Consider the following 13,140-nt stretch of genomic DNA (forward strand, 5'->3'; position numbering starts at 1 on the left):
TAGTGAAATGCTTACTGATTCCTTGATTAAATAAAATAATAAATAGTGGAATTTAATATTGGAACGGAGGAAACTAGAGGACCAGCTAGCCCCGTGAGCTAGCTGTGCAAACTTAGGCAAACCCACTTAATTTCTCAAATTCTCAGTTTTTTTTAAATCTGTAAAATGTAGCAGATATTTTATCATTTAAAGCAGATAAACTCTAAAGCCATCTCTTACTTTAAAATTTTAGTACAGTGCCACCTTGAAAGCAGGCATCCCAATTGCACGTATTTATGCAGCCTAATTTTATTCTATGCAGACATAAATTATATATTTCATCATACTTAAATTATGATGAAATCCCTTAAAGCATGGTAAGAACTAGGCCCTACCAAACTCATTTACAATTAATGATTTTAGTGTCACCTGATACTGTTAATTCCTCTTATAGAAAAGAACCACAAACATGGTATCACTTTAAAGCCATAAAGATTATTAATTGTATAGACATGCGGAAGAAAATTTAAAATATTGTGGGAGAAGAGATTAGGCATCCAGACACCAGCTAAATTTCTTTTAAGCCATTTTATGAAGTAAAATATAATTATAAGTATTTTACCCAGGGAGACAGCTAATGAAGCCAATGGGGTCGCTGGTTCAATTCCCATGTGAGCCATTAGCTTCATTTCATTCCATTGTCACAGACTTGCTGCCTCTTAACCCTGACTCACCATCTTTCATATTCATACTAGTGGTTGCAAAGGAAATGTGGCTGGACTGTTTGGATGCGTAAGCAAAAATCTATCACCTCTGCTAGAAATATAAGTCAAAGATCAAGCCCCAGAGATATGACATCATCCAAGTATGGACAGACGAGATTTTCATTATGATTGTTATTATTACTATTATTATCACTATTATGTTGGCAGTACAGCATCAGAGTTAAAACAGCAAGTTCTGGAATTAGACTGTCTCTACTGAATCTCAACTCCCCTACCCACTAGCTCAATGACCTAGACAAGTCACTTTCCTTTTTCAAAAGGTATTATAATAATACCTTATAGGGTATTGTGAGGAATGAATGGGTTAATACATGTAGAAAATATCTGACACACGTTAAGTAACTATTATTATTATCTTTTAGTTGTCTTGGTCATGCAGACTGCTTAGGACTTGCTAAAAAGCGCATGTATTGGCTTCCTAGAGCTGCCATAACAAAGTACCACAAACTAGGTGGCTTAAACACAGCGATTTACTCTCTCACAGGTCTGGAGGTTAGAAATCTCAAATCAAGTTGTGGTCAGGGCCAGTCTCCCTCCCAAGGTTGCAGGGAAGAATCTTTCCTTGATCCTTCCAACTTCCTGTGGCTCCAGGTGTTCTTCGGATTGTGGAAACAACTCTGATTTCTGTCCCGTCTTTACATGGCCATCATGTCTGTGTGCATGTCTATGTCTCTATCAAAAATTTTTTTTTTTTATAAAGACACCAGTCATTGGATTTAGGGCCCTCCCTAATCCAATAGGACCTCATCTTAATTTGATTACATCTGCAAAGACCCTATTTCCAGATAAGGTTACATTCACAAGTACCAGGGGTTAAGCCTTGAAAATATCTTTCGGGGGGACACAATTTAACTCAATACAGCGTACTAAGCAGAAAAAGAGAGACAATAAACACCTGAGAGGAGATGGTAACGCAGAGAGATGGAGAATATAAGCTATATAAAGTAATGATAGCACTTACACAGAAGAATAAACAGCCTCAAGCAGTTACTAAGTCTTTACTGTAGCTACAGTAGCAAAGTGACACCTTTCAGAGTGGTTGAGACACAGCCTTGCATAAACATGTTTGAGCTGAGACTGAGGAGCAGAGTGAGGCAAGTGGACATCTACCTGGATGGTAGCAAATGCACCGAGAGTCCTGGCCTGACTTTGACCAAATTATTTAGCACTGTTCTGCAGTCCTCCTTTTTGCATCATGACCAGCAGATGGTGTGACATATTGAGACAAATACTGTGGACCCTGCCTAGGAGGTGAAGTACCCTTGATCATCACATAAACCCAAGTTACGTGATGATGATCTAAGGCCCCTGTTGTCTCACTGTTGGCCGTGAGTCCTGGGTGCCTCCGGGGATGGCCCTGTGCTGAACAATGTTTAAGCAAGTGTCTCATTCCCAGCTATTGTCCAGTCAAAGCCTGACTGTGTCTATGTATATAGCATGCTCCTACCCAGGCAGTTTTAAACCAAAGAAAGCCTGGCAGTCTTCTCCCTGAAAGAACCAAAAGAGATAAAGAATTCCAAGTCATCGGTGTAATATATGACTTGGAATGTCCCTCATATCACATCACCATGCCCGGTTTTCCCCTTCTGCAAAGTAATATTCAGTTTCCACTGTCCTGACTCAAGTAAATGTGTTCGTGCTACGGCGAGATCCAGCTCACTGCAGCAGGGCTCCCAGCAGGAGGAGTTGTACACTTTGGTCACAGTTACAATTGAATTTAGAGGTTTAGCTGTCTGCAGTGAGATTAAGGGAAAGAAGCATAGTATAGGAAGAAATGGTGATGAGGGATTCTGATATTTGAAAATGGATAAGTTTTCCAAAAGAAGAGCATAAAACTCTCTGGATTGAATTCGGATAGAAAGCGGGCAGCTTGCCAGGTTTGTAATTGCATCTTGAATTGAGCTGTAACCCTCAGCAGTTCTGAAATCAACAAGAAGAGGAACACGGTAGACCACATTTGCTTTAAATAGGGCTATTTGCTTAGCATTTCTCATCAAATATTTTCCTGACACTTTGGTTAAGGCTGGAGAATTATAAAAATAATATATTTTCTGTAAGAAGCAAAAGGAAAATAATGTACTTTGGGGGTGGGGAGGAAACAGCATTTTGGGGGGGTCAGGGAGGAAATCCAGTATTCTGTGAGGAAAAAGGAAATCATGTATTTTGTTTTCTGGAAAATATAAATTTATATGCTTTTTTACAAAACAACCCTTTAGGTTTACAACCTACGAGTATAAGCTCTTCGTACACAACAGTGTGGGTTTTACGCCCAGCCAGGCAGCGACAGTGACCACACTGGCTGGTCTTCCAGAGAGAGGAGCCAGTCTCACCACGAGTGTCCTTAACCACACCGCCATCGACGTGAGATGGGATAAACCAGGTAAGTAGGCTTCTCATACCTTTATTCTCCTTCTGTATTAGTCCCCAAATGAATTTAAAATGAACATGTTGAAAAATAAAAACTAAAAAGCAAAGGGCCCTGATGTTCTTGAGATGCAAATTCTCTCTCCTTTGACACCTTCTTGGGCTTGCTCCCTTTCTCACATTCCCTTTGGAGGGTGAATATGAAAAGGATCTTCAAAAAGTTTATGGAAAGATTCACATTATCTTTTAATTCAATTTTTCCACAGATTTTTTTGAAGTACCCTTGTAGTTTCTGTCCTGCCAGCCAGTTGTGATAGAAATCTCCATGTATGAATTCAATACAATAATATTGTATGCCTTCCTACAGAGAGCTCTGCCTGTATCCTGAACTCGTCACTCATTAGGAAGAGCCATTTAATTGGGTTTCAATAATGTGACAAATTTTTCCCAGTAACTCATCTTCAGTGCTGGCTGAGAACAGAATTCCAGCTCGATGCAGTAAAATGAAGCCTCGACGTCACTACTGGACTCACTTCCATAATGCAGGGTGTGACCCTGGCCCTGCTCAGAACACATTCTTACAGGCTATGCAAGAGCTCAAAGATGGATCACATCTGTTCCTGCAACTTTAGAAACCACGATCACTGAAATTTCAGAGCTATTTGGTCAGTAAAGTAGCATTTAACATCTGATCTACTAATTTGTGGTGATACATTACGACAATAGGAAAAAAAAAAAAGTCCTGATTCTACCGTGGAAATATGGATTGTAATCGTTCTTACAGGTGTAACTTAAGATCTGGCACATAGTTTATTCAAAACTTGTTAGAACATTACCAAATACCATATTGAGAAATAGCTGATTGGGAAAGGCCCAATTAAAATATTTTGTTTTATGAAAGAAAACTCTGCCCATTAGGGTAATCATCTATTATGATATAAAAAGATATAAAGTCTATAACCTACTGGCTAGACAGTAGTAGCCATGTGATTTTGATGCAGCCTTGAGTTTTGTTCCAGCCTAAAAACAGAAATGCTTCATTTAAGACACCTGAGTGAATTTGCTCCAATGTTATGTGATATCAATTGTGAATGAAAACCAGTGTTAGGTGACATTAATTGTAAATTAAAATCAGCACGTGTTGTGTTGATCTGCATTGCCACCAAATAATTCATTTTTACAAAAACTATCACTCTAGGGATTTTAAGGTTGTAGGTTTCTAATGGCACCTGTATTGGGATCTCTTAAAGCATTTAATGAAAGAATATGTTAATTGATGCTTATGATTACCCTCTGAAATACCTTGGGGAAAAATACCAGGTTTTTATCTGAAGATGTATTTTTATGTGTAATATATTTCCACTCATCTCCCTCTTCCTGTGTGCTTCGCCTCACCCACTGATTCATCTTAAAAGCCTGCTCATAGAGGTAGGCTTTCCCCTCTCCTCTGACATTTGAATACTTCTGTTAAGATCCAGCCTCTGAATTTTCACCAGTATAGGACCTTTATGTTCTAATTGCATGCCTGAAGTAAGTGTGCTTATAAAAACTGACAAACCTAATAGATCTGAAGCAGCTCACTGAAGTTTCATTACCTTGGTAATCTGAACCTCTGACCTTCGGGATGTAGGTAATGCAATCTTCTGTTATTTCCATTCATACCTTAGAAATTTTTCAGATAACTATTTGTGAGCACAAAGGTTAACTCTCAGAAGAGGGTCAGCTCTGAGAAAGCTTGTTGCATTATTACCTTCCTTTGTGCAACCTGCTATCTTAAGTAAATTAACTAGTCACTCCTCTGCAAAAGGGTCACCTATTTTTTTTTTCAATTTTAATTTTAAATTGCTTTCCTGATGAGTAGAAGAGAATTGGCACATGGTCTAATACGTTAGAAAGCACAAAACTATAGACTGCAAATACATTACAGTTGGAAATCTTATGAATAAATTTATGAATACTTACTTATTAAAAATAAGCAAGTTTTCAAAAAACTGTAAAATGTATTTTTAAGAACATATTCTTTCTTTACTATGACCCCCGACATGTACACATCATTTTGGTAGCAAAATGTTTCTGGTAAACTTTACCCAATCACAGATTGACAGACGTGAGTTATTGAGAATTGTATAAGGGCCAGTTTCAAACATGTGTGTGATGTGATGTGAGATAAGAGCATCCCTACATTTCTTCAAATCACTTTTTTGGTCAGATATTGAGAACTGGGAGCACACAGGCCATATTTCTTTCCTTAATTCTCCATGAATGTTTTGCCTGTGGTATTTTGCCAATGTTTAAGAATCAGAAGATTTCACATAAAAATGATGCTTTGGGAATTCAACTGAAAAATCAAATAATTCGGTGAAACTATTCCCACATTTCTAGAAAAAATGGAGTAGTGACCGGAACTGAGTAGTGGTTGCCCCTTTGGACTGGGCATGCCCTCTTGCATCTGAGCCAGTCCCTATCTTCCTAGTCTGAATAGAGATATGAGGTTTGTGTCCCTGCTTTATATAATAAAACAAAATATTGTTGCCTATATAAAATACACTGGAGATAAATTATATTGATGATTTTTAAAAATCACAGTTTTATAAGAAAAGATACAAAAACATCTTCACTTAAATAACTGTTTATACAACCCTCTGAAAAGCCCAGTGAGAAAGAAATTGGTAGTAACTGGCAGTAACTTACCCAAAATTACAGTTAGTAGCAGTTCCTAAACTCAAATTTAGGACTCAGGCATGAAATTTTCTGCTATTTCTCATGCATGTAGCCCTCATGGTTGACTTGGGTTGAATGCTCCCCCAAAACTTAATTCCCACTGTAACTGTAGAGGTTGAGAAATCCTGTTATAGTAATTGAAACGTGGGGCCTTGAAGAGGTGATTAGATTGGAGGACCAATGCCTAGTGAATGGATTAATAATGCTGGTCAGAGGAAGGGTCCTAAGGACTTTAAAAAGAGAGTGAATGAGGAAATTAGTCTCTCTCTGCTCCACCATTTTCACAATGTGACAACCTACCATCACTGTCACCATCACAAAGACCCTTACTAGATGTGTTCCCTGGACTTTGGACTTCCCAGCCTCCAAAACTGTAAGCAGCAAATTTCATTTTCTTTATAAATGATCCAGTTCCATGTATTCTGTCATAAACAACAGAAATGGACTAATACAATGGTTATTAGCATTTTATCAAGAATTATTAAATAAGGTTCTTCCCATTTTGTCTGCTCACTCTAAAGTAAAAGGCAAAATAAGCAAATGCCCACAGAAGGGAGTGCAGTGGAGAGACAGCACTTCCTCTGAGGCTGATTCACTGGGAGGTCAGCAATGGCCAGAAAAGAGCAGAAAAGACTGGAGGCTGTGAAAGAGGAAAGTATTGAAAAAGAGAAACTGAAAAATCACTCAAATATTGTCCACTTTACAATCTCCCAAGAGCTCACCCCAACCTTGAGATTTTTATATCTTGTATCATATAATCCAACTTTCTTGTTCTCTCCTTCCTCTTTTTCTTACATCTTTCCTCTTTCTCTTCTATCTTCCTCCCTCTCTTCCTTCCTCTTTTCTGTCCTTCCTTCCACAAATATTTATCACTTTCTTTGTCCTGGGCACTGGGAATACAAAAATTAATGATGTGGCATTGTAATATATCAGTGAATTCTCTGGAAAATTCATAAAGCACGAAGATGTCACCATTAAGAGAGCAAGTTCAAATCCACACACACACACAAAAATAATCTGCCTCATTCTGATCTCTTGATAAGATTAAGATTTTATAACTAAAATAATTTCTGACTTTGCCTGACTGTGTCTCTTGCTCAGGTGGCAATACATACCGAAATCCCCTATTTCACCTCTTCTGCAAAGCCCCCAGCACTGTTGGTTTGCCATGTTCCTCTGCTCTATTTCTCATCACTCCGGTTATCACAGCAAATAGACTGCACCTGCCTTGTCACTGTCTTCCCTCCCATTCACTTGAGCACTTTGTACTGTACTGATGTGGTCCTCTTGAAGTCATTAGTTATCACCTAATGACCCAATCCAATGATCTCTTCTCAATGGCATCCTACTGTGTTTCTTTGTGGCGACCAGCACTATGAATGATCCCTTACTGTCTGAAATGCTTCCCCTAAGGATCACTATCTCCTCCTATCTCACCAACTATTCCTCCTCCTCATCTCCTAAATAAAGATTTTTCTCAAAGTTCTTCCCTGTGTCTCCTTTCATATTCCAATCCTCCTGATTCTATCTCTTCTCATGGTTCCTCATTCTAACTAGAAAAATGACAAAACTCTATGAAACCATACAAAAAACCGATTTTAAAAATAGGTTTGGGGATCAGGGAGACTTAAATTTGAATCCTCGTTCCAATATTTTCTAGCACTATGACCTAGAACAAGACACTTTAACCTCAGTAACTCCCAGTTTCCTGATCTGAAATACAAGGATAATAATAATTACTGCTCTAAAATGTTGTAATAGGGATTTAATGAAATAATATATGTTTAGCACTTAGTAATCATTTAGTATTGCTATAAATTATAATTCTATTTCTAAAATATGCATGGTAGTTGCAACAGAATTTTACAAACAATAATACAAATGAAATATCGGGAAGCCATGTTTAATAAAAGCTTGGGACATAATTTCACAAGGCAGTCAGATAAAAGCATTTCTACAATGACTTGAAGGTGTGTAAAGATGTATATGTTACTTTATAATTATCTGACTTGGCTAAAAAGTAGAACTTAGTAAATCTAGTCACCATGGCAGAGACTACTAACTATTGCATGCTGTCCATTCACCCCTTTTTCATTTTAGTGGTGGCCTGGTCCCCTAGAGACTACATTTGCCATACTTCTTTGCAATTAGTTATGGCCCTGTGAAATGCCAATAAAATGAATTTGTGCTAATAGAATGTGAAGGGAAATGTGTCTCTTCGGGTCTTAGCGAGAAAACATTGGTTGTGTATCCACCTGTTCTCTCTCACTCATCCCTGTGATTGGAATATGGACATGGCCATGTTCTCAATTCCTACTGTATAGGCGTAGGCAACACTCTAAGAGATCCAAAGCCGCATAAGAGAAGGATCCTGTGTTCTTGAATGATCCCATGGGGCACAATCTGTTTCACTCGCTTTAAAGCTATTCTGTAAGGTATAAATTAACATTGATTTTATTTGTATCTATATTTTGGGGATTCTTAATTACAGCAGCTCAGCTTACTAACTCAGTCCCTATTTGCCCATGTCAATTCACTTACAGAGCAGAAATTAGCTATCCTGTTTTTATAGCCAAATATGGAATCAGTAATTAGTACATGTAATATATTATCTCTTTTAAAATATACTCTTCTGTGGCAGGCCACTGATAGGAGCTGGAACACAAGGAGACTGAGGTAGCTGAAGAGTTTCCAAGGTGCAATTACTTGTTATTGACTAATGTGTAAGCTAGACAAAAGACATGAGATATCTTGTTGGGAAAACTAAGGAGGCTTACTTAGATCATTGCCAAAGAATATAATCTCCCCACTTCTTCATGTGAGCAGTAGTACTCTCAGGCAGAGTAATGGATTTTGTCAAGAAGCAATTTTAATAAGCTCAAATTTTCCGAGAACTGCTTAGTAGATGACTCAGAGCTCTGCACCAAACTATAGACATAGAAAATTGGACTCTAGTTTGAAGAATCTGTGCGCAAGATCAATACTTCTATTATAAAATAAACTTAATAGGGTCCTGTAATTTAGGTTTTTACATTTGAGCAAAATTACCTTCCAATGAGCCTTTTAATGGGAGAGGACTGAAGAATTCAGTCCTAAATAAATAAATTAGAAGACATATTGAATGGAATGGTCTACTGTAATTGATCTAGATCAGGACAACAAACACTTTTGTAAAGGACCATATAGTAAATATTTTGGACTTTGCGTTCATTCTCTGTTGCAACTATTCAACTTTGCCATTGTAGCATGTGAACAGCCATAAGTAATTCTTAAATAAGTATGGCTATGTTCTAATAAAACTTTATTATGGACACTGAGATTTTCATATAACTTTCACATGTCACAAAATACTATTCATCTTTTGATTTTTCTCCAACTATTTAAAAGTATAAAAACCTTTCTTAGCTCATAGATTGTATAAAAACAGATGGTGGCCAGATTTGGCTCACAGACTGTAGTTTGCTGACCCCAGATCTAGATGCTAAAGATCTAGAGGACATAATTGACATTGATAATCTCTAAAAATAATCCAAGAGCATGTAAGAAGCATAATCTAATTGATATTTCAGGAAGACTTTCAACTAGCCCAATTTGTTACGGACTGAATGTTAGTACCGTCCCCAAATTCATGTGTTGAAGTCCTTAATCCCAAGGTAGCTATATTTGGAGATGGAGCCTCTAAGGAAGTAATTAGGTTAAGTGAGGTCATAAGGGTGGCCTCTGATTCAATAAGACTAGTGTCCTTATAAGAAGAGACACCAGAGAGTTTGCTCACTCTCTCTCTCAGTCTTTTCCTCTGTGCACAGAGGAAAGACTACATGAGGACTCAGCAAGAAGGCAACTGTCTGCAAGCCAGGAAAAGAGCCCTCACCAGAAACCAAACTTGCTGGCACCTTGGTGATGGACCTCTAGCCTCCAGACAGTGAGGGATACATTTCTGTTGTTCAAGCCACCCAGTCTGTAATATTTTGTTTTGGAAGCTTGAGAAGACTAATATACCATCTAACAACTGTTTTAAATTATTTGGGAATCCATTACAAAGCAGAGGGATCTGTTTTATATTTGAGAATTTGCTCCAGGTAAGACCATATTTTTGACTGACCATTGGAGATCACCACCAAAAATGGCAATTAATAACAAAGATCATGTCCAGTGGTTACAACCTTCTTCAACTCACTGAGGTTGACCTGATATGCTACAGTTAGAGCAGTATCTACTCAGACAAATGTATGTGGTCCACAAAATATGAGTTACACATACCAGAATTAGAATATATGAACAGATATTTCCCAATATACATATATTTAACATAATATCACAAGAAATCCCCATTCCTTCCTATTGCTTCAAATGTAAGTCTTAACTCCCAATGACTATGTAACTCTAGCTCAAACATTCACACTTTAATTTTTAAATTCACCAAGTTGTCATAAAAACACTTCAAACTCAATAGGTCCCAAATGAAACAAGTTTTAAAACCTTCATCCCATAATTTCTCCCATATTTTCTACCTTATTTAATGGAATTCACACAGAAACCAAAACCTAAAACCTGAGATATCTCTGTATCTCTTTCTTAGCCCTTTCTAAACTCGTATGCATCGTTTAAGGATCTAGGCTCCTTTCATCTAGTGTATTTACCATCCCCTAGGGCTCTGGAGTCCTCCCCTAGGTGGGAAAACTAGAGACAATCAGAGATGGCCAATTGCACCTTAACACCTATGTACAAAAATGACACACAAACTGGTCATATGACCTCAGCTAGAGCAAAGAACCCGGAAAATGTAGTCTAGCCATTTGACAAGAAGAAAAATAAAAAAGACCATTGGTATTGGTGAGTTCTAGAAATCTTTACCATAACTTTCACCTTCTGCAGTGTATTTTAAAGTTCAAATGCCATTGATGCTATTAATGCTATTAGTGGTTAGTGATGTCTTTCTCTATTTTTCCAAGTCTTTCTATTTTATGTACAGTAAACAGTTTAATGTACTGTTGCTTTCCTTGCCTTTCTCACCTGCTATTTTCAATGTTCGACTTATAAATTATTATTATTGCTGCTGTTGTTATCATTATATAATTTTTTTACGTAACTTCAGTCTTTATCATCAGTTCTTAAACATTCCCAATCTTGATTTCTGGACCTTGATTCATTTTTCTGACTCCTGGGAAACATTATTACATAGTTTTATCATTAAAGTTTAAAAAAAATAAATAGTTGTATATTTTCTTAAATTTTGCCTAAGAAAGTATTTTTGTCATCTTTGCACATTCTCTTAATTTTTGCCTGTGTAAGATAGGTTTTCTGAACCCAAAAAGCTCTACCAAAAAACTCTTCGAGCTGATAAGAGAATTCAATGAATTCAATGAATTCAGTGAGGTTGAAGGATACAAAATCAACATACAAAAATTAGTAGCATTTTTATACTCCAACAACAAACTAGAAGAAAAAGAGATCAAGAAAGCAAGCCCATTTACAATAATCTCCAAAAAAATAAAATACCTAGGAATAAATCTAACCAAAGAGATGAAAGATCTCTACATTGAGAACTACAAATCATTTCTGAAAGAAGTTAAGGAAGACACTAAGAGATGGAAAGACATTCCTTGTTTGTGAATTGGAAGAATCAATGTAGTAAAAATGTCTATACTACTCAAAGCCATCTACAAATTCAATGTGATTCCCATCAAAATACCAATGACATTCTATACAGAATTAGAAAAAGCAATCCTAACATTCATATGGAACAACAGAAGACCCTGAATAGCCAAAGCAATCCTGAGCAAGAAAAGTAAAGCTGGAGGCATTACAGTTCCTGACTTCAAACTATATTTCAAATCTTTAGTAACAAAAACAGCATGGTACTGGCATAGAAACAGACAAGTGGACCAATGGAACAGAATCAAGAACTCAGAAATCAACCAACATATTTACAGCCAACTGATCTTTGACAAAGGCACCAAGGACATACATTGGGAAAAAGACTTCCTCTTCAATAAATGGTACTGGAAAAACTGGATATCCATTTGTAGAAGAATGCAACTTGATCCGTACCTCTCACCATATACCAAATCAACTCAAAATGGATTAGAGGCCTAAATATAAGGCCAGAAACTCTAAAATTCCTAGAAGAAAACAGGAGAAATGCTCCAGAATTTGGGACTGGGCAATGACTTTATGAATAAAACCCCAAAAGAACAAGCAACAACAACAACAACAAAATAAACAAATGGGATTATATCAAACTAAAAATCTTCTGCACAGCAAAGGAAACAATAGAATGAAAAGACATCCTACAGAATGGGAGAAAATATTTGCAAAATATGCACCGGATAAGAAATTAGTATTCCAGAATATACTAAGAGCTCAGACAACTTTACAGCAAAAAACAAACAATCCGATTAAAAAATGGGCAGAGGAGCTCAAAGGAAGACATACAAATGACCAACAGGTATATGAAAAAATGCTCAGCATCACTAATCATCAGGGAAATGCAAATCAAAACCACTTTGAGATATCATCTCACTCCAATCAGACTGACTATTATAAAAAAGACAGAGAATAACAAATGCTTTTGAGGATGTGGAGAAAGAGGAACCCTCCTGCGCTAGTGGTGGGACTGTAAATTAGCACAGCCATTATGGAGAACAGTATGGAGGTTTCTTCAACAACTGCAGGTAGAAATTCCATATGATCCAGCAATCACACTCCTGGTGATATATCCAGAGGATTGGAAAACATCAGGCCACAGGGATACCTGCACTCCCACGTTTATTGCAGCTCTATTTACAATAGCAAGGCGATGGAACCAACCTAAATGTCCATCAATGAATGACTGGATAAGGAAATTGTATATACACAATGGAATACCACTCGGATATAAAAAAGAATGAAATTCTATGATTTGCAGCAACATGGATGAGCCTGGAGAAAATTATCCTAAGTGAAACAACCCAGGTACAGAAAGAAAAGTACTGCATATTCTCACTCATAATTGGGAGCTGAATCCATAAATAAACAAATGAACAATAAAGAGAGACAGAGAGAAGAAAGAAAGAAACAGCAACCACAGTAATATGTTCAACTTTTAGAAAACTAGAGGTGGAAAAGGGGAGGGGAGGGGGAAAGAGGGAGGACTAATGTGGAATTGGTCACAGACGCAAAGAATGATTGCATATTGCAATGATGAGTAAGCTAACTATACTGATCTAACCACCACACATTATACACAATTACTGAAAATCAATCTTGTACCCCACATGTATGTATAATAAAAAATAAATTTAAAAAAGAG

General features: G+C 37.1%; 1 protein-coding gene across 1 annotated transcript in view; it reads left to right on the plus strand.

Annotated features, from left to right (window-relative positions):
* Positions 1 to 13,140, plus strand: part of USH2A (usherin) — a 763,885-nt gene that overhangs the window by 523,654 nt on the left and 227,091 nt on the right. The window contains exon 43 of the mRNA XM_063114845.1: positions 2,981 to 3,144. Coding sequence (XP_062970915.1) covers positions 2,981 to 3,144 — 164 coding nt within the window. The remainder of the gene's footprint in view (positions 1 to 2,980; positions 3,145 to 13,140) is intronic.

This window comes from Cynocephalus volans, chromosome 11 (genome assembly GCF_027409185.1).
Source record: "Cynocephalus volans isolate mCynVol1 chromosome 11, mCynVol1.pri, whole genome shotgun sequence".
NCBI classification, from domain to species: Eukaryota; Metazoa; Chordata; class Mammalia; order Dermoptera; family Cynocephalidae; genus Cynocephalus; species Cynocephalus volans.